Consider the following 20255-nt stretch of genomic DNA (forward strand, 5'->3'; position numbering starts at 1 on the left):
AGACAAGAGAAAAATGAATAGGAAATGTGAGAGTTTAATAAACTAACATATGTCGACTCTGCGTCTTATATGTTATTTTCAACATGTATACATTTCTCAAATATCTACCGTATAAAGAATTTATTGGGAAATTGGGAAATGTGTAAAGGGGTGGGGTTGATAGTGGGGTATTATTTTAATGTAGTTAGTGGGAAATGTGTAAAGTGGTGGGGTTGGGGGAGAGTAGGGGTTGAATTTTTAATTATTTTTTGTATGGAGTAGGGGGTAGGTGGGTTAATAGCGCAATTTCGATGGTGCAGGCGTGTGCACCTAGATCTAGGTGCACTGGGATTAAAACGCAAACATTTTAAAACAAAACGCGTATTTTCATTAATTCTGCAGTTAAAAAGAACAAGTCTCACAATACAAAAGAACATCATGTGCTCTGTTATTCCCTGTTTAGTTTTCGCGATTTTTTTTGTTCTTCGCTCCTTTTTATATGTCTGGGCTTCATAATTTTGAATTCAAAAAGTGTGAATAGGAGAGAGAAAGCTTACATTTGTGCATAAATTTTTTTTAGAGAGAGAAACTGATGGAAAATTCTCAAATATTCCATGATTTCTCTGTTTCAACATCAATTTCGAATGATTCTTCTTCTTGTCATCTGAATTCTTCAGCTGAAAATCAGAGTTACGAAGGTATTATTTCAATTTGTAATAACGAGTTGCATTTTTCTTTGATTTTATGATTTCGATTTCATAATAATCGTACTTTTTATGTTTTTTGTGATTGTAATTAGTTTGATTAATTTAATTTTGAATCTCATTCTTCGTTGATTTTGGTGATTGTTGATAATGAAGGTTACGAATTGGTTTTTTTCGTTGATTTCGCATTTATTTCATTTATGTGGTGAAACTGATTCTGTAATAACTATTATATTTAAGGAAGATACGTTGATTTTGTCTGTTTGCAGAAAAGAACATTGTATCATTTCAGAAGAACATTTTTCAGTATCAAATGAACATGTTAAGAATACGTATTGAGACGTTCCTTTTTATTATATTTAGCTTTTCAAATAAACATTGATTGTTCTTTATTGATTGTTCTTTTAACTCTTCATTGATTGTTCTTTAAGTCATAGTGTTCTTTTCGGTCACCTTTTGTGTTCGTTTACTCTATTTTTATTGTTCATTTTAATAGTTACTGTTCCTTTGATTCTTTATTGGTTTTTTTATTATATTTGCACGGATTTTTCTTTTATGTTTTTATGAGTTTACATTGTTCTTTTGATTGACAAAATTGATTGTTGATAATTATGCCGATATTGTTCTTTTAGGTTTTAATGTGTTCTTTTGATTGACAAAACTGATTGTTCTTTTAACTGTTTATTGATTGTTCTTTTAATGCGCAGTGTTCTTTCCAGTCTAGTTGGAGTGTGTAATTTACTCTTGATGCATTGTTCTTTTCTAATAGGTACTGTTGTTTTTTATTCTTTATTGGTTGTTCTTTTATATCTGCCCAAATTGTTCTTTTAAGTTTTAATGTGTTCTTTTGATTGACTAATTGATTGTTCTTTTAACTCTTCTTTGATTGTTCTTTTCATGCCTAGTGTTCTTTTCAGTCTACATGGATTGTTCGTTTACTCTGTGCATTGTTCTTTTTAATGGCTACTGTTCTTTTAAGTTCTTTTGTTCTTTTCTTTTTCTGATTTTTTTTATTTTATAAATTTCCAGATATATTAAATAATTCAGTTAATAATTCAGAACAAAATGATGCTAATGAGGATCCAGAATCCTATGTGGTTATTGGCCAAGGTACATGAATTGTACTTTTACTTGTTTATCACAATGTTCGTTTACGTCTTGTGTTTGTTCCTTTATCATACTTATGATGTTCTTTGTGTTCTTTTTTATCGTCATGCAGATTTTGAAGAACCAGTTTCATTAGAGGGAAGTGTAGTTAAGGATGATGATGAGGCGTATGAGTTATACAACAGTCATGCATTTAGGAATGGTTTTGGTACTAGGAAGGGTAAAAAGGAGTATAGAAGTGGTACTAGAATAGTTCGACAACGGTTTTTTGTTTGTGCATACGAGGGGTTTAAAAATCCAGATGGTGTTGTGCCTAAATCCTTTAAAAAAATTGATAGGAGAACTGGATGCAAGGCTTCAGTTCAGTTTGATGTTGATAAGAAAACTGGAGTGTATGTTCTTTCTAAACACCTTATTAGGTCACATAGGCACATTTCAAAAGAACAATTGGCTTTTCTTACTACTTTTACTTGTAGTGGCACGAAGCTTGCTGATGTTCTTAGAGCTATGAGGAAAGAAGTTGGTGGTGAGGCGAATTTAGGGTTCACTGTTCCTGACGCGTATGATGCTGTTTTGGCAGAGAAGAAGAAAAAGTTGGATGGTTGTGATTCAAATCAGTTGATCAGATGGTTCGCTATGAGGCAAGCTAAAGAACATGATTTTTATTATGATTTTCAATTGAATGAAGAGAATCAGTTGATCAATTTTTTTTGGAGAGATGGAAGAATGCGGTCTGATTATGAAGCTTTTGGTGATTTATTGATTCATGATACAACTTATCGTACTAATAAATACGATATGATTTGTGGGCCTTTTGTTGGAATGAATCTTCACACTCAAAATATCATGTTTGGAGTGGGTTTTATATTGAATGAGAAGGCAGGTACTTTTGACTGGCTTTTTAATTCTTTTTTGACTTCAATGGGAGGGAAGCAACCTGTGACTATCATGACTGATCAATCTTCTGCCATGGACAAGGCTATAAGGTAAAGTTCTTTTAGGTTGTTTGTATGTTCGTTCATCAAACACTTTTGTTCTTTTGTATTTTTGTACAATTTTTTATGTTCTTTTTCTTTTGTCTTTTTGTTTAGTTTATATTTTTATCTATTTTTTTGGTTTATGGTTTTTTAGGGAAGTGTTTCCAAAATCGAGGCATCGTTTGTGTACATGGCACATAGGGGAAAATGCTGTTGTAAACATCAAAGGTGTTATGGCCAAAGAAGGTTTCAAACGTCGGTTTGATTATGTTTTGAAATATACTGACACAGTTGCTGAGTTCGAGCATTATTGGAATAGGTAAAAATTATTTTGCTAATAGACTGATTAGTATTTAAAATTTTGTTTTGTTCTTTTCATTCGACGACATGTTTTTTGTAATGTTAAATAGTGTTCTTTTCATGGTTGATGAAACTTGTTCTTTTAATCTGGTATTTTAATGTTCTTTTCTTTGTTTAATAGAGTCCATACTTCTTGAACTGTGATTGTGTGTACTTTCTTTTCAAGTTTTATTGTACTGTATATTGTTCTTTTTTTGTCTTCATTTGTTCTTTGTTTTACTCAGGGCGTTCGTTTTGTGTCTCTGATTGTTCTTTTGTTCTCCTCGTTTGTTCTTTTGTAGTCTTATGACTGATTACAATTGCAAGACACACAAATGGATAGAGAGGTTATATGATTTGAAAGAGAAATGGTGTCCTGCATATAACAAAGAGTGGTTTTCTGGGGGTATTTTATCTTCTCAAAGGAGTGAGACGACAAATCATTCTATTTCTAGGAGGTTGCATAAAACGAATGGTTTATGTGATTTTTATAAGTGTTTTTTAGATGTAATTGATGAATGGAGAAGTAAGGAGAACAAGGGAGATTATAATTCTTCTACTGGAAATAGATATTACGCATGTGCGGATAACATGTTATGTTTGCATGCGCGGGATGTGTATACCATTGCAATATATTTGATATTTGAGCAACGATTCATCAAAGCAATTGGTTTGAGGTGTCAACGCATTTCCTATGAGTTTCCAGTTTCTAAGTACATTGTTGGGCATCCTACAAAGGATTTTATTAGACATGTTGTGATGTTTAATGAGCAAGAGTTGGTTGTTGATTGTACTTGCAAGTCATATGGAGAGATAGGAGTTCTTTGTTCTCATATTCTTCGAGTTTTCATTGTCCATAATGTTGAAGAGATTCCCAAACAATACATTATGAAGAGATGGACCAAAAAGGCTATGAACATGATTGTTGAAGAAGGAGAAGATAGAGATAATGAAGTAAGTGTTGTTTCTGCTTCAGTTTGGAGGATGCAAAGCATAAGAAATTGCATTAAAGTTATAAATGAAGCTCAACATTGTCCGGCTGCAAGGAAGCTTATTGATTTGGGTGTGTTGGATATGTCATGCAAAGTGAAGGAGTATATTGGTGGTGTTGAAGGGGATGGTAATGTATCAAACAAGTATGTGCGAGAAGAAACTCTACTTGATGGCATTGAGCCTTCAACAGACACAGTTTTGCCGGATGTTGTTGAACCGATTGCTGAAAAAGTCATTCCAACAATGATTCAAAATCCACCAAAGCGAAAGAGGAAGATTAAGAACGGGACTGAAAAGGCTAAAGAGAGGAATGTGAGACCTAAAGGAATTGTTGAGAAGAAACGCAATAAACTGAAAGGTTGGAACAAGAGAAGAGAAAGACATGTTGATAATTTGAGGGAGGAAACTCAGTCTACTGATCAGGTAAACTGTTCTTTTTAAACATTTATTTGTTCTTTTATTACTTTGGAATGTTCTTTTTGTTTATCATTGTTCTTTTTTCCATTTTTATTTTCTATTTATCCTTTTTGTTTATGATCTTTTAGTTTACTTTATTATGTTCTGTTCTTTTTAATAATCTATTTGTTCTTCTATTCCTTTAGTTTGTTCCTTTTGTTTATCATTGTTCGTTTTTCTTTCTATATGTTCTTTCGTCTTTTTGTTTATGTTCTTTTGCTAAACAGTTCATTTTTAAAAAAAACATCTATTTGTTCTTTTAATGTTTATTACGTTCTTTTTTGAACTGTTCTTTTTTATTATCTATTTTGTTCTTTTTTCTTCTTTATCATGTTCTTTTATTCCTTATTGTTTGTTTGTTCTTTTTCAGTGTATCATAAATTTACCTGTTGGTGGGGTTTTGGTTCATCCAACATCTTCAAATTCACAATTGGAAGCATATGTTCCAGATGATTATTTTGGAGTACACATACAACCTTTGTAGATTCATTTACGATTGGTAATATTTTTATTTTTAGTTTGTTGTGTTTTTAATCATTTGTTTTTGTATTCTCAACAATGTTCTTTTACTCTTTTGATGTATATTTTTACGGGCTACTGATGTTTGGCTCATTCAATATTTTGAAATGAGAATTTTTAGTTGTATATATTCTTATTTTTGTTTTTATTTTTGTGCAATTAGGATTGCAAAATTATTGCATAAAGGAGTATATTCTTAAATGTGAAAAGAACTTACTAAAAGAGAATAAAAAGAATTTTGGAAAGGAAAGAACATATCCCATGATATAGAAGAACATGGTCTGGGATTGAAAAGAACTTGAACCTTTAATTGAAATACTTGTTTAAAATATCCAAACTACTTATCTGCAACTACTAGAACATCTAATTGTTTCCAAAAGAACACCACACATGTTTAAAAGAACAACCCATAACTCCAGCAATAACCATATCTACAAAATATACCATTGTTTTTTAAAGCATACTTCTAATAAAAGGTAAATATTATTCTGCCTTCATGAAAACAACCAACTATTCAACTTGATTAGCTCTCTTCAATGCCAGATACATTAGCTCATGCCTTTTGTTCAGAACGGATAATAAGATTTCAGTACCGTACCGCATTCTCAGCCTGCAAATAAAGTCTTTCTGAAAACATAAAATAGTACATTAATAAAAGATTATATATTAAAATAATATACGTACATATATTCAAAATTTACTTACATCTTCATCTGTGTTTTTGAAACCACAATTCCAAGTCTGGTTGCCTTTGTAGGTCTCCATATGCCTCATTGCATATACCCCACAATCAGTCTTGTTTGTTCTGTTCTTCCATGGCATTTCAAGCAACACAATTTCATATGCTGAAATCTGTGCCTTCCGCAAAGGATGTCCTTCTTGTTCAGAAAATATTGTCCATGCTTCAAACTGAAATAAAAAGAACATTTAACTTAGTAAAAGAACAAAGAACAACAAAGAAACATAGAACAACAAAGGAAGGAAAAAAGAACATTTAATTTAGTAAAAGAATAAAGAACAACAAAGGAAAGAACAAATAAAATATATAAGAGGAAATTCTTCAAATAGACTTACAGTTCTTTCTGCAAATGTTTTATATTTATCATCATATGTAATTCCTTCAGGTAAGGAGAGATTGTCAATGATCTCCACCTTCTTCGCCTTTTGGTTGATTACAATGAGATAAAAATGATCACCAGACCAGACTGGAAAGAACAACTACAAGCAGAGAAAAGAACATTAAACAAAGGAAAAGGAACATATGTAAAAAAGAAAAGAACAATTTTATAATTTTACCAGATGGAATCCCTTCAAAGACTTCACACCAGCAGTTTCATACTCATGGCGTACACTTAAAATAAAATTTTCTAAGCGTTTGCTTTCGGTTGCTTGACTATCCTGTGATCCACCATACGGTTCATTCTGGCAGAGCATATTCTGCACCGAAAAAAAAATAATTTTAAATATATGTTATATAATAAAAATTATTGAAGAAGTACGAAAATATGATTTTTTAGTGATATTAAAACTTACGAAAGGGATTGTAGAGAAATAGAACTTCAAGTTACTCTTGACACTTTGATCTGGATCATCATTCAGTATTCTTGCAAAAGTGTCAATAACATTATTCATCACCCACGCATTGGGAGCTGTTTTAAAGGAAAAGAACAAAAATATGAGTAAAAGGAACATCAACAGCATTTAAAAGAACATTTTAAATTCCAATAATTAAATATATACCTAGGGTTTGAAACTCTTCTCTGGTAACTATATTCCAATCATCAGTGTACAACACCTGACTGTTATAAGAATGAAAATAAAATTTCCATAAGAACATGTACAAAAAGAACATCTACATTCAAATACTTGTAATAGTATAAAATTCTTACGTTGGGCTTCCCTTTCCAAAGGCATAATCCAGTACGCATCGCATGTCCTTTTCCTTTTGATTCAACTGTTCTTCCCCAACCAGTAGGTGTGAATACTGAGTTAAGAAGGGTGACAGTAACTTGAGGGGAACATTTTTCTTTCTCTTAACAAGTTTAGGTACTTGTACGTTATCTGGATCCTCTTCCTCACTTATGAAAACAAAGACATTATAAAGTAAAAAGAACATATTAGCGGGAAAAACGAATTCAGACTAACAATAAAAAGAACAACAAAGTGAAAAGAAAAGAACATTTTATAAATGATAATGAAAAATAACTTGTAATAATAAACGAAAAATAACTTATAAAATAAAATGCAGTAGTCATACTCTATGTTCATAGATGTAGGTGCATTTTCTGGTTGCGAGTACACCGCACTTGGAGTGCTAAAAGAGTGGAAAGAAAAGAATATATTACTATAAATAAAAAGAACAAAATCGAGAAAGAAAAGAACATTAAATTGAAGATTATGAAAATTATATTTTAATAAAATACAGTAGTCTTACTTCAGGAATATTGATGGAGTTTCCATTTCAGTCTGCGACTCAGCAGCAGTTGGAGTATTAAACTCGGATTCTTCAGTTCTAACAGTTGGAGACATGGGGTTTCCATCTTCAGCTCCTTTGATTAAACCTTCCATAGTCTGAAACTCGGAGTCTTCAGTTCTAACGGTTGGAGACATTGGTTTTCCATCTTCAGCTCCTTGGATTAAACCTTCCATATCTGATCTCACATTTTCAGGTTCTCTGTGTATTACAAAAAAAAAAAAAGAACATGTGAGGAGGAACAAAGAACACAATGAGAAGAATTAAAGAACAAAAGTGCAATGAAAAAGAACATATAAGTTAATATTAAAAGTAGGAAGATATTAAAGTAAATATAGAAAGAACATAAAGAAATATATGAAAGGAACATTCCGAATAAAAGAAACAAAAGATCCATTAAATAATTGTATAAAGACAGAGAATTAATAAAAAGAACAAATCAAACGAATAAAAAAACAAATAATTGTTTATAAAAGAACATTGTGAATAATGAAAGAAACAGTCACATATTTATTATACATGTGTATGTGAACTGTTTTAAAAGAACGCATACTCAGTTTTTTCTGTAGGTGGCTGTTGTTTTTCAGCTTCATTTTTGTTGTCCCTTGAAATTGTCTCCAAATCACGTTCAGTCAAAGTTTTGTTTGCCAAGATTGCTTCTAATCTCATTTCCTCTTCAAAGTCGTGTGCCTGAGGAGGAGGATTTGAATCGGAAACCATTCCAAGCTTCAATGTCAAATCAGCAAATACATTAGGCTGGGAAGGCATGATCGGAGGTGTTAAAAATGGTGGCAAATCAAATGTAACATCCTCAGATTCCTTGATTTCCTTTCTTTCATTTCCTTCTGTTGCCTTTCGTACTGCTTCCTCAAATAGTATTGTGAAGTAGTCTGAACTGAAAAATTCTTTATCTTGACTGAGGATTGAACCAATCTCCTCAGTATTCCTTCCTTCTTGCCGCTCTTCTGTAGAGTTGCCCTTCTCAAAAGTAACTGGAATTTCAGTTCCAGAGCATGTTGACCACATTTTTGCCATATTGAATGGCAGACTTTTTTTGACATCAATAGTAGTGTCAAAGAACTTTCTGGACAACGACAATAAGTCGTTGAACTTGTTCATGACACTACTGAGTTCAGTAGTGGTTTTAGTGAATTCAGCATGGAATTCCTGTTTAACAATAACAACAATAAGGACTGGATAAATAAAAAGAACATTCGAATGGAAAAAAGAACAAGAGAGATCCCTAAAAGAACATTCAAGTAGAACATAGAAACATTGTTAAAGATCGAAAGAACATGTTAAAGAGATAAATGAACATGTAAATAACATGCTTAAACATATAAAAGAACATTCAAATGTAAAGAACATCTTTTTAAGAAAAAAGAACATGCTTAAATAACATGAATAAACATTTAAAAGAACATGCAAAAGAACGTAAAGAACTAGTTTTTGATAAAAAGAACATAAACACAGAAAGCAAAAAACATGGTAGGAAAAAAGATTATATTGAGTACGTAAAAGAACATTTGTTGGAGGAAAAAGAACATTACAACAAAAACGTTGAAAAAATAAATGCAATGGTTTTGTTGAGTGAATTTAATTTTTACCTCAATTGTAGAAGGGACTTTTGCTTTCTCACTGGGGTCTGCCTGTTGCTCTGGCAAATCTTTGTCATCCCCGAGTTGAGTCACTGGTGCACCTTGATGTTCTCTGGACACATCATTTGTGGACCAGTTAGGCTCTTGGTGTTGATGTTGCTGTTGTGGTTGCTGCAGTGGTTGCTGCGATGGTTGTTCATCATGTTGCTGCTGTTGTTGTTGTGGGTGTTGAAGAAGAAGTGGTGGTGGTTGTTCACTGAGTGCTTTTTGCTGTTTGAGCAGCTCCATATCCTCCCTGTACAGTTGTAGCTCAGGTGGACCTTGAATTCTGTCCAGAATCAAGCCATGTCCGAAGCCTGTAGCATTGTCATTGCGTACCCTGCTGCTTATCATATCTCTTGTCCAGCAAGAAATTAGGGGGAAGTTCCTTGGAGGGTACTCTTCCATGATCTGCACCCGATCGAAATAACATACCTAATTTAACAATAACAACATAATTTATTGTTAGTTAGGTGAAAGAAGAAGATGAAAGTAATATATATAACAAAGGGAAATGCTAGCTTAATGATTGAAATTTACCATTAGAAATGGTAGTGGACCAGCAAACCATCTGCTACGGTCCACATTCCAGTACATAGCTGCCCCAAGAAGGCTGGTGTATGCATACTGGCACCAATTTAGATTCCTCACTTGCTCCAAGTCAACAGTGCTTGCTAGGAATCTGAAGTTTGGCTTTTGAAACAGAAAAATATAAAAGAAAAGAACATTAATTATGATTTTAAATAGAATAAGAAAATAGAACATTCAATAGAAAATAAAGGAACATTAGAGAGAATGAAAAGAACAATGAAAGAAGAGCAAAAGAATATTGAATACAACTGAAAAGAACACAACTAACATTCATATAAAGGAAAGTACAACAATAGGACAGTGAAAGAGAAAGAAAGAACATGGAATTCGACAAACAAATAAAAGAACAATAAATATTAATAAACATTTAAAAGAACATAATACGCAAACAAAAGAACATTAATGAGAAATAAAAGAACATAAATGAGAAACAAAGGAATTTTGATGTAAGAAAGAACATGGAATATCATACAGAATAAAAGAACAGTGAGAAATATTTAAAAGAACATAATACGCAAACAAAAGAACATTAATGAGAAATAAAAGAACATTAATGAGAAACAAAGGAATTTTGATGTAAGAAAGAACATGGAATATCATACAGAATAAAAGAACAGTGAAAGAGAAAGAAAGAACATGGAATTCGACAAACAAATAAAAGAACAATAAAAATATTAATAAACATTTAAAAGAACATAATACGCAAACAAAAGAACATTAATGAGAAATAAAAGAACATTAATGAGAAACAAAGGAATTTTGATGTTTACCGATAAATTAGTAGTGGATTTAATGCAGGTGTTAACTGCAACCACTAGGAAAGATCTCTTCCAGTTATCATCAACTGGAGTCTCATCTTTGATCAGTTTTTCAACCATTTCTTTCAATTTTGGGCATCCAGACTTCACTTGCCAGTATGCCCAAAATTCAGCAAAAACCCTCAACACTTCAGGATCTTGTTCATCCGTCCATTCCACGACCGGAGCTCCTCCAATAGGTATACCGTACACCAGGTATACATCCTCTACAGTAATATCAAGGGAAGACTTTGGTAGATGCAAGGACCGGTCGGACGAGTTGAAATTCCTAACCAACTCGTACGGGAATGGATTTTCGTTTTGTGGGATGTCAAGTTGCAGAAGAGATCCAAAGCCTAACTCCACGATGGCTTGTTGTTTTCTTATATCATGTGGTTCATTAGATGCAATTCCCCTCAAGAATCGCATCATCAATTGCGGAGTTTGCCTTAGATTTAGTTTCCTTTCTTCAGGTTTTGGTTTGGCAACAACCAAAGATTTTGGTTTCTCATCATCCACCTCCTCCATGACCTCATCAGAAACAACAATTTGTTTACTTCTTGTTGCTCTCTGGAAAAAAGAAAAAATATAAAGAACATTAGTCAGGGAGTAAAAGAACATTATATGGAAGAAAAAGAACAAATAACTTAAGAAAATTTTTTACCTTCTCAACTACTTTTTTCCCCTTCTTCATTAAGGGTTCACTTTCCTCTTCTACTTCTTCACCTTCTTCTTCACCTCCTTCTTCATCTTCCTCGTCTTCATAAACCTCCCTCACAACTATCTGATTAACTTTGCTACCCCTCTGAATGAAAAAAGAACATAAATGATGATGTAAAGAACACAAGACAGGAAAAAAAGAACATTCTTTATTTAAAACACAGCATTTATCTCTATTATAATATAACATTAAGGTAAATAAAAAGATATACAAAAAGGGTAATGTGAAGTTTACCTTAAGTGCTGCAGTCTTTTTCAAAGTAACTCCATTCCCCTTCTTAGCATTTGGTGCAACTTTTTTTGTTGAAATTTTCTCAGCAGGCAACAAGCTCTTCTTCTTATGTGCCTCTTCCAATTCCTGCTTTACCTCTTTGATAAGATCGGGAAATTCTTCTTTCAGCAATTGACTTCTGTTGACCAAAACAATAGAACATAAGTAGTAAAAAAAAAGTAAAACACAGAAAATAAAAAGAACACCATTTATGTAAGTTACCTTGTCCTTTTCCTGTTTGGTATTGATTTCCTAGACTTCCCCTTTGCTTTTTCAGGTTCCTCACCAGCTTCTTCTCCGTCTTTTTTCTTTCTAGTAAAAACATAAATGCAAAAGTATGTTTAAGAAACGAAAAATAACAACTACAATGTAAATATGAAATAGTATTAACAAACACAGATGATACCTCAAAGTAATTTTTAAGTTCGTTTTCTTTTCTTTTCTTTCTGGTTCATCCAGCTCTTCTGGAACTTTTACCTCAGCCTCCTCTTTTTCAGGTTCTTTCACTTCTTCATGCACTTTTACTTCATGCTCTTTCTTTTCAGTTTCTTCCTGCTTTTCATGATCTTTGCTGGAATTTTTTTGTCCTTCTCCACCCTTCTTTTTTTGTTCAATCAGATCCAGCTGCTTTTCCTGTTGTAGCAGCTTTTCCTGAAGTGCTTGCACCATCTTCTGTTGTTCTTGCAATGCTTTCCTTTGTTTGGAAAGTCTATAATGAAAAAATATATGTCATGAAAAAAAGAACAACACCAAAAACACATGTTATGAAAAAAGAACAACAGAAAAATGTTTAAAATAACACATGTAATGGAAAAAGAACAACATGTCGTGTACAAAAGAACACAACTATGCTTTTGGAAAGAACACATATTATGAAAAAAGGAACAACACAAAAAACAAGTGCACAGTTCTCATCCTGCACCCTTGTACAATATCTTATTCATCTGATTTTTTTTATTTTTTCATATACAATATATAAATAATGTTTGTCCTCCATATTCTCATTCATTCATCATTTCATAATTTTAGCAACACATTTTAGAGAGAGAAAAATGAGAGGTTTTATTTTCTCTCAACAGAAGAGAGAATTTAAGAGAGAGAAAGAGTGAAATGCGATTTCTACTTTCTTCTCTCTCCAACTTTTCGCATTATTGTTCCTGTTTTTTTGAGAATTAGTGAATTAATCAGAATACTAATTCTCAGGAGATGAAAAAATACAATTTGCTAATTTTCGTAGAAAGAAAATTGAAGGAGATAATGAAATTCAAGAGGATTGTGATCATTTGCTGAGGATTTATGTTGATGTTGTTGATAAATGTTGTTCAACTGTTGATCAAGGTATGCTTATATGTTCCTTTTCTTATGTTCTTTTTATTAAGTGTTCTTTTACTGTGTGCTAACAGTTTTAGGTTTGTCTTTTAAATGTAGATGGTTTGTTCTTTTATCCGTGATTGATTGTTCTTTATTTTTTAAAATACATTTAAGAACAAGTAAAAAGAACACCATCTTATCAAATCTAAGCACATTGTTCTTTTTAATTTTCATTGATTGTTCTTTTAATGCCTAGTGATCTTTTAAGTAGACATGGACTGTTCTTTTCTTCTAGATGCATAGTTCTTTTTAAGCCTACATTAATACTGTACTGTTCTTTTGAGTGTACATTGGTTGTTCTTTTGAGTCTACATTGATTGTTCTTTAAACCTGCACAGTTGGTTCTTTTAAGTTTTTATAGATAAGAACATAGATAAAAAAGAACATAGATCAAATTCAATAGATAAGAACAAAATTATAGATCTAGGTTTAAGTTCGTCAAAATTGTACTGTTCTTTTTAGTCTATTTGTTGTTCTTTTAACCTGGGCGAATTGTTCGTCAAACAGTAGGGCTAATAAAAAGAACAGACAGTAAATAAATAAAAGAACATAGATCTACTTATTTAATTTAAATTTCCACTGTTCTTTTGAGTTAACATTCGTTGTTCTTTTAAATCTATACCATTGTTCTTCTAAGTGTATGATTCAGTGACTTAAAATACATTTAAAAAAAAACATAAATGTAGATCTACTTTTAAATTCGTTAAAAAATGTATTTGGTTTCGTTATTGTAATTAGAACATTAAGGAAAACAAAAAGAACAAACAGAAGGTGTAAATGAACCTAGGTTTTTGTTTAAAAAATCCACTTACTCGCTCTCTTCTTCTTCTTCTTCCGTTTCTGAAACTTCTTTGTTGATATCTTCCAACAAATCCGCATCAATTGTTGGTGTAATTTCTTTCTCTTTCTTCTTTTTGTTTCTTAAGTTCAATAAAGTCGTTGTCAAAGGAACATCATCCATTCAAATGAAATTTTATAGAAAATTAAAATTCATGGGAAATTCTCTAAAAATTAAAATTAAACTGAAATTCAAGAAAAAAGAAAAGAAAAATGAAGTTGAATTCTTACTCAATAGAACATTTCGCATCAACTTCTTCTCCTTTTTTCGATTTCCCCATTTTCAATTGTTAGGGTTCAAGTTTTTGTAACCAGATTATCACTTCCAAAAAACAAATTGGGGAAGTTTTTAGAGTGAAAATAGTAGAATTCCAAATTGGAGAAGTTCGGATTTGCAATAATTTGAAAGGTTTTGCACTGTTTTTTTGATTGTTGGTGAGTGAAGGTTTTGCATGTAGGTTGAGTGTGAAAGTGAAAATAAATGTCGCATTCAATGATGTCTTTATATATGATAAATTGAAGAGAGAGAAAATAACTGCTACAGTATTTTCAAATTTAAACTTCCTTTTTTTTTGTTGTTCTTTTCGTCCGCTCTTTTGTTCTTTTGGCCTATAAGTAAAGAAAATGATGTTCGTTTGAGTCTCCTTTGTGTTCTTTTTATTATCTGTTGTTAGTATTTTTAAATTTGTTTTTTATTAATGTTTTTACTTAAATTATATTTTTTAATTTTTTTTATTTTAAACAGTAATCTATTTTTTAATTTTTTAAAATACAAAATGAAAGACAAGTAACTTATTTAATTTTTTTTTTATTAAAAGATTTTGAGGAGAGAGAAATTAACTGCCACGTTTTATGTTTTCATAGGAAAACTTCTGTTTTGCGGTTTTTTTTCTTGCCACGTTCATTATTTCAATAAAAAACTTCTGTTTGGCGGTTTTTTTCACTTTTTAACGTTTTTGTTGTTCTTTTCGTTGGTTCTTTTGTTCTTTTGTGCGTCTGGTGTTGCATTTGCCATGTTCTTTTTAAAAGTGCAGAGAAATCGTTCTTTCCTTGTTTTAACCTTTCTGGTTTTTAATATGTTTGTGTTTTTCTTTTTTTCTTTTTGTTCTTTTCCTTTACTTTCTGATCTTCTCTCATTTTAGTGTATTATGTTCTTTTACGTGTTTTAATCTTTTTGGTTTTTAATATGATTGTTCTTTTCTATTTGTTCTTTCGTTTAATTGCTGATGTTCTTTCTTTTTAGTGTTTTATGTTCTTTTACGTGTTTTTACTTATTGTTCTTTTACGTGTTTTTATTTATTTGTTGTTTTAACCTTTTTTGGTTTTCAATGCTATTGTTCTTTCCTGTTTTACTTATTGTTCTTTTGGTTTAATTCTTGATGTTCTTTCTTTTATATTTTTGTGTTCTTTTATGTTTTTTGTTGCTTTTTTATGTTTTTGCGTTTTGTTCTTATTTTTCTGCGTTTTCAATGCTATTGTTCTTTCCTGTTTTACTTATTGTTCTTTTGGTTTAATTCTTGATGTTCTTTCTTTTATGTTTTTGTGTTCTTTTATGTTTTTTATTGTTTTTTTATGTTTTTGCGTTTTGTTCTTATTTTTCTGCGTTTTCAATGCTATTGTTCTTTCCTGTTTTACTTATTGTTCTTTTGGTTTAATTCTTGATGTTCTTTCTTTTATGTTTTTGTGTTCTTTTATGTTTTTTATTGCTTTTTTATGTTTTTGCGTTTTGTTCTTATTTTTCTGCGTTTTCAATGCTATTGTTCTTTCCTGTTTTACTTATTGTTCTTTTGGTTTAATTCTTGATGTTCTTTCTTTTATGTTTTTGTGTTCTTTTATGTTTTTTATTGCTTTTTTATGTTTTTGCGTTTTGTTCTTATTTTTCTGCGTTTTGGTTCAGGTGCACCTAGATCTAGGTGCACGCGCCTGTACCATCCGCGCGTTGGGGTTAATAGGGGTGGAGTGAGAAATAACATAATATTGTTAGAATATTTCCATTTTTAGAAACATATATGTCAAGTATTAAGGGACGACCCGATAAGGAAAACAAGTCAAGTATTTCGGGACGGAGGGAATACTACCTATTAAATTAAATAAGTCAATTCAAGTCCTTTAAACTCTGTGCCGGTCAAATCGGGTCGAGTATTCCGTGACGGAGGGAGTAACAATCATACAAGATACAGAGTACTCCCTCTGTATTTATTTAAGAGATACACTTGCCTTTTCCGGCCGTATTTATTTAAGAGATACACTTGCCATTTTTAGTAACTTATCAACCCCACCATCTAATTAAATAATATATCTACACCCCACCCCCATCCCCCACTCCCTAAAATGACATGGTCCCCACTTGTTTTTCTTACTTTATTAAAATATCTACTCAACCCCACTTGTTTTATTACTTTATTTTATTCAATTCTTTTTCTTAATACCCGTGCCCGGTCAAGTGTATCTCTTAAATAAATACGGAGGGAGTACACGTTTATTCAACATCAACCTTTTTCTTCATAACAATACTTCCTCGTACAAATTTTATTATTTGGATGTAATACATGGCTAGTTGTTACATTATTCATCAGAAATTAAAAAATCCCGTACATAATTAATAAAACGGGTTAAAAAACTGGTAAAAAAATTGCATGCGTTATCCATAATAACGAATCATAAAAGGGGTCCCACAAGGCCACAACTTGATCAGGTCAGGTGGTGCAGCTTCAAAACCAAGCTCACTCCATTAGCAGACAATTGGGTTGGACTGTCATGGAATTTGGGCCCGTCCAGTATGGGTTACTTGGCCCACTTTTGCAGAGTCTCCATACACAACTTCAGTTAGGCCCACTGCACCTTTGGCTTTCCTCGCTGCTATTTGTTCTTTAGTGGACTTGTAGTACGTTGCATACAGTACTAGTTGGACCAGTGCGAATATTGTGCCCAGCCCATTTGGCGCCTGTGTTAGATTAAAATACCCTTAATTTAAATTGCTAATAATTCTACTAAAACTATTTTTTGGATTTGACAATAGCAGAAATTGGACTTGAATAATGATATTACATATCTTAATAAAAAATCATGCCAAGTAGTCTGTATTAAATAATGTGTATTATACAATGAAGTTCCTCTTATAGGCAGTACTCCCTCCGTTAATACTCGTAACGGTTTGACCGGTGCGGAGTTTTAGACATTTGAATTGACTTGCTAATTTAATGGGTGTTAGTTGATAGTGGAGTAATTTTTTTAATATAATTAGTGGGAAATAGGTGAGGGGTGGGGAGTGGTGAGTATGGGATGTGAATTTTAAATGATTTTTTGTAGGGAGTAGAGGTGTAAGTGGATTAGTATGTAAATGTGAGAAATAATATAATATTGGTAAAAATTTCCATTTATAGAAGTGGTGCAAGTATTAAGAGACGATCCGAAAAGGAAAACGGTGCGAGTATTAAAGGACGGAGGGAGTATATACTAACTTTTCATGCATGCGATATGAATGTGAGATAAAGATAGAAGAGGGGCTTACGGCAATATAAGGATCCAAGGGAAACAAAGCATAGATGGTCCATGCAATGCCATTAGCAAATGAAGCGATTGACAAGGAAAATGGCATGTACTCCACGCTTTTTGTCGTAATAACCAATTTCTGTTAAAAAACACACAATTAAGGAATATTACGTACAGTTAACACGAGAAATAATAATAAAAATAAGACATAAATAGAATAAATAAATGTGAGTAGAATTTAGAAAAACACATCAAACCGGAAAGTGAGCAGAACAGAGTAAGACAGAGGGATTAATACGGAGTAATCAGAATTTATACTAGCACATACTTAATTAAGAGAGAAAAAGATTAATTAAAGCGTAATTACCATAACGGACAAAGGGGAGGCGTACATCATGATGTTGCAAACGATGGCAATCATACCAACAATTGAAGACCTACGTTTAGTGGTATGAGTTAAATTTAAGACCAAGACAGTCATAATTCCCACAATTATGATTTCAACAATTGCAATTAGTATAATCCTGATCTTATTTTTCTTGTCTGAGTAAACTACAAAGAGGGTCAAGTAGACCAGCTCGATAAAAAAGCCCGCCCCATTTACGGTCACCACCAAAGTGCTATTCGGGTGGATAAAAGGCAGCCCGTACACCACCCAAAGCATGCAATTCACAAATGTGGCTAAGTATGGCACCGATGAGTATTGTCCCACCGTTTTCTTCTTGCATATTCCGATGAATGTTGGCCTGATATTAGGAATAATGATCGTAAAGTTAGGAATAACCGGATCAAGTAAGAAAAGACAAATACACCCACAGAAAATATTCAGACCAGACCGGACCAGAAGCTAGAAACATCAGACGAGACAAGAAACTAGAAACATCAGATCAGAACAGGTGAAGGGAACAAAACTTAAGTATTACGTATAAGCACAAAACATAACAATTGGTGACATCTCCCTTCATATTTCAACATATGGATCGACTATAGACAAAAGACTCAAAAAGTGCATCTTTGTCCGACATCTAATTTTCATATATTTGTATATATGTATTATTCAAGAAATGGTAGTACTCGTTAATAAGTAGTTGTTGCATTGGTGTTTGCTACCAGTACCGGCCCATTGTTCACATTTTGGTTTATAAAACATGCACATGCATACGAAACTCGTTAGTTGATTGATAAACTTACAGTGGAGACAAGAACAAGAACAAAGCTGTAACATTTCCTGCAAAAATAAATAAAAAAACAAAATAAATAAATTAAAATGTTAGAGGAAGTAGAATTCACAATGCCCTACTACACATACGTATTACAGAGTAATTAGTCGATAAATGATAAATGATAAACGATAATGAACAATAATTAGTCGTATAATTACCAATAATTCCAGCTGCAAAGCGAATGGCTGCGGGTGAAACCATGATTAATTGATTGATTGAACAGAAAAAGAAACTTGACTAAAAAAGAGATTAGTATAAAGGAGCTAATTATATAAAATTTGGGCACTCTTGAATTATGACTTATCTCAAATTTCTAAATGTAAGTTGAACACTTGAACACGTATCAAAATCCAAAGTAAATGGAAAGAAGTAGAAAAAGGAAAAAGCAAGAGAAAGGAAGCTAAAACTGGTTGCTCACTTGCATGACATGCTACAATGATAAAACTAGAGAGGTCATGAAAATGTCAAGGCCTCAAAACTACACATGCAAGTGAGAATGTAATTTATTTTGATGAATTTTAGAAATTAACAGAGAATTTATAGAGAGAAATTTTGCCAAAATGCGCCAATTTTTATTTTTTATTACTATTAAAAAAATTGCGCCAAAAATTGGCACTACCTTCAATGTTATTAATTGAATGACATTAATTAAATTTGCAAATTGATAGTACGGAGTACATATTATTCCCCGTCCCATGCCTGTTTTACTTTTTAGTGTGTTTTAGGGTGCAAGAGCCGAGTCATATTCATGTTCATGTTCATTTAATTTAGGCGAGCTCGATCCCAGGCACGAATTTTTAACCGAGCTTAGAATTTTTTTCAAGTTCGGTTCGTTTAAGAAATTTTGTGTTCGTGCGCGGTTCATGAACGTCTAGTTAAATTTATTAACCGAGCCGAGTTGATCATAAACGATTTTTTTTTTCTTAAACGAGCTTTACACTTTAAAGTTTAACCATTTGATAACATAATTTTGAATGTGCACTAATTTAGCCATTTAAATTCAAAATACTTTTATTTTATGATCTATTTTTTTGTGTGTTAAAATTGAAGCCAGAACACGATTTTTATCTATGATCATACAATTATGTATGAAAAAATTGATTATGACCCAAATAGATGAGTGTGTTCATGAACATAAATAAACAAGTTGTTCATGAACATAAATGAACGAGCATACGTATGTTCATGTTCAAGCTTGTTTATTAAACGAGTTTCAAAAGTTGTTCAAGCTCAACTCATATATTAAATAAACGAACATGAACGAGCTTTAATCAAGCACGAACCCGAGGAGTTTAATTATTGAGAGTTTCGGCCCATTTACACCCCTAGGGTGTTCCAAAATGCCTGATTTATTTTCTCACTTTCTTATTTAATCATCTAAATTTTGCCTAAAATACCCTTACCAAACAGTTTAAATATTCAAATTTCCTACTTTCACCTACAAAGTATGTGTCACAATTAATGTCTCTACCACAAAAAATTGTGTTATTGATTTTTTTTTTTTTAATTCAACAACCTCCATACCTTTATTGTTTTTTGTTTGAAAAAATAAAAACAAATTGTGCATTTTCTAGTAAAGTACAACGATATTAATTGTCAATTATATCATTTTCTTAATTCCTTAATTCTCGTAAAAAAGAATGTCAAATAGACACTATATATTTTTTGGGACGGAGGGAGCTATTAATTTTATTATTATTATTATCTTCATTTATTTTCCCTGTGGTACAATGTTACAAATTGTTGTCAAATTGTGAAGCCATACCGAT

The 20255-nt window shown here is 32.0% G+C and overlaps 4 protein-coding genes across 4 annotated transcripts; 1 reads left to right on the plus strand and 3 right to left on the minus strand.

Annotated features, from left to right (window-relative positions):
- The first annotated feature begins 1397 nt into the window (after positions 1 to 1397).
- On the plus strand, positions 1398 to 5202 carry LOC130462474 (protein FAR1-RELATED SEQUENCE 5-like). Its single transcript, XM_056830732.1, has 5 exons — positions 1398 to 1793; positions 1903 to 2776; positions 2922 to 3086; positions 3409 to 4522; positions 4926 to 5202. Exons 2-5 carry the CDS (start codon positions 2298 to 2300, stop codon positions 5037 to 5039), a joined length of 1872 nt encoding a protein of 623 aa, XP_056686710.1. The 5' UTR covers positions 1398 to 1793; positions 1903 to 2297; the 3' UTR covers positions 5040 to 5202.
- Positions 5203 to 5584: 382 nt separating this feature from the next.
- On the minus strand, positions 5585 to 8109 carry LOC110804856 (uncharacterized). The gene is made up of 9 exons (XM_056832880.1): positions 7509 to 8109; positions 7332 to 7388; positions 6964 to 7152; positions 6815 to 6873; positions 6608 to 6723; positions 6371 to 6511; positions 6149 to 6292; positions 5780 to 5983; positions 5585 to 5701 (listed from the first exon to the last, which is right to left on the minus strand). The coding sequence occupies exons 1-9, from the start codon at positions 7721 to 7723 to the stop codon at positions 5585 to 5587; spliced, it is 1242 nt and encodes a 413-aa protein (XP_056688858.1). The 5' UTR covers positions 7724 to 8109.
- LOC130463675 (uncharacterized) lies at positions 8085 to 13895 on the minus strand. The gene is made up of 9 exons (XM_056832882.1): positions 13747 to 13895; positions 11970 to 12272; positions 11786 to 11875; positions 11528 to 11702; positions 11237 to 11377; positions 10546 to 11142; positions 9725 to 9877; positions 9155 to 9619; positions 8085 to 8714 (listed from the first exon to the last, which is right to left on the minus strand). The coding sequence occupies exons 1-9, from the start codon at positions 13893 to 13895 to the stop codon at positions 8085 to 8087; spliced, it is 2703 nt and encodes a 900-aa protein (XP_056688860.1).
- Positions 13896 to 16266: 2371 nt separating this feature from the next.
- Positions 16267 to 18991, minus strand: LOC110803415 (bidirectional sugar transporter SWEET4-like). The gene is made up of 5 exons (XM_022008923.2): positions 18645 to 18991; positions 18455 to 18491; positions 17631 to 18009; positions 17283 to 17402; positions 16267 to 16715 (listed from the first exon to the last, which is right to left on the minus strand). Exons 1-5 carry the CDS (start codon positions 18685 to 18687, stop codon positions 16527 to 16529), a joined length of 768 nt encoding a protein of 255 aa, XP_021864615.1. The 5' UTR covers positions 18688 to 18991; the 3' UTR covers positions 16267 to 16526.
- Positions 18992 to 20255: the final 1264 nt, after the last annotated feature.

Source organism: Spinacia oleracea, chromosome 6 (assembly GCF_020520425.1).
Source record: "Spinacia oleracea cultivar Varoflay chromosome 6, BTI_SOV_V1, whole genome shotgun sequence".
In the NCBI taxonomy this organism is placed as follows: domain Eukaryota; kingdom Viridiplantae; phylum Streptophyta; class Magnoliopsida; order Caryophyllales; family Amaranthaceae; genus Spinacia; species Spinacia oleracea.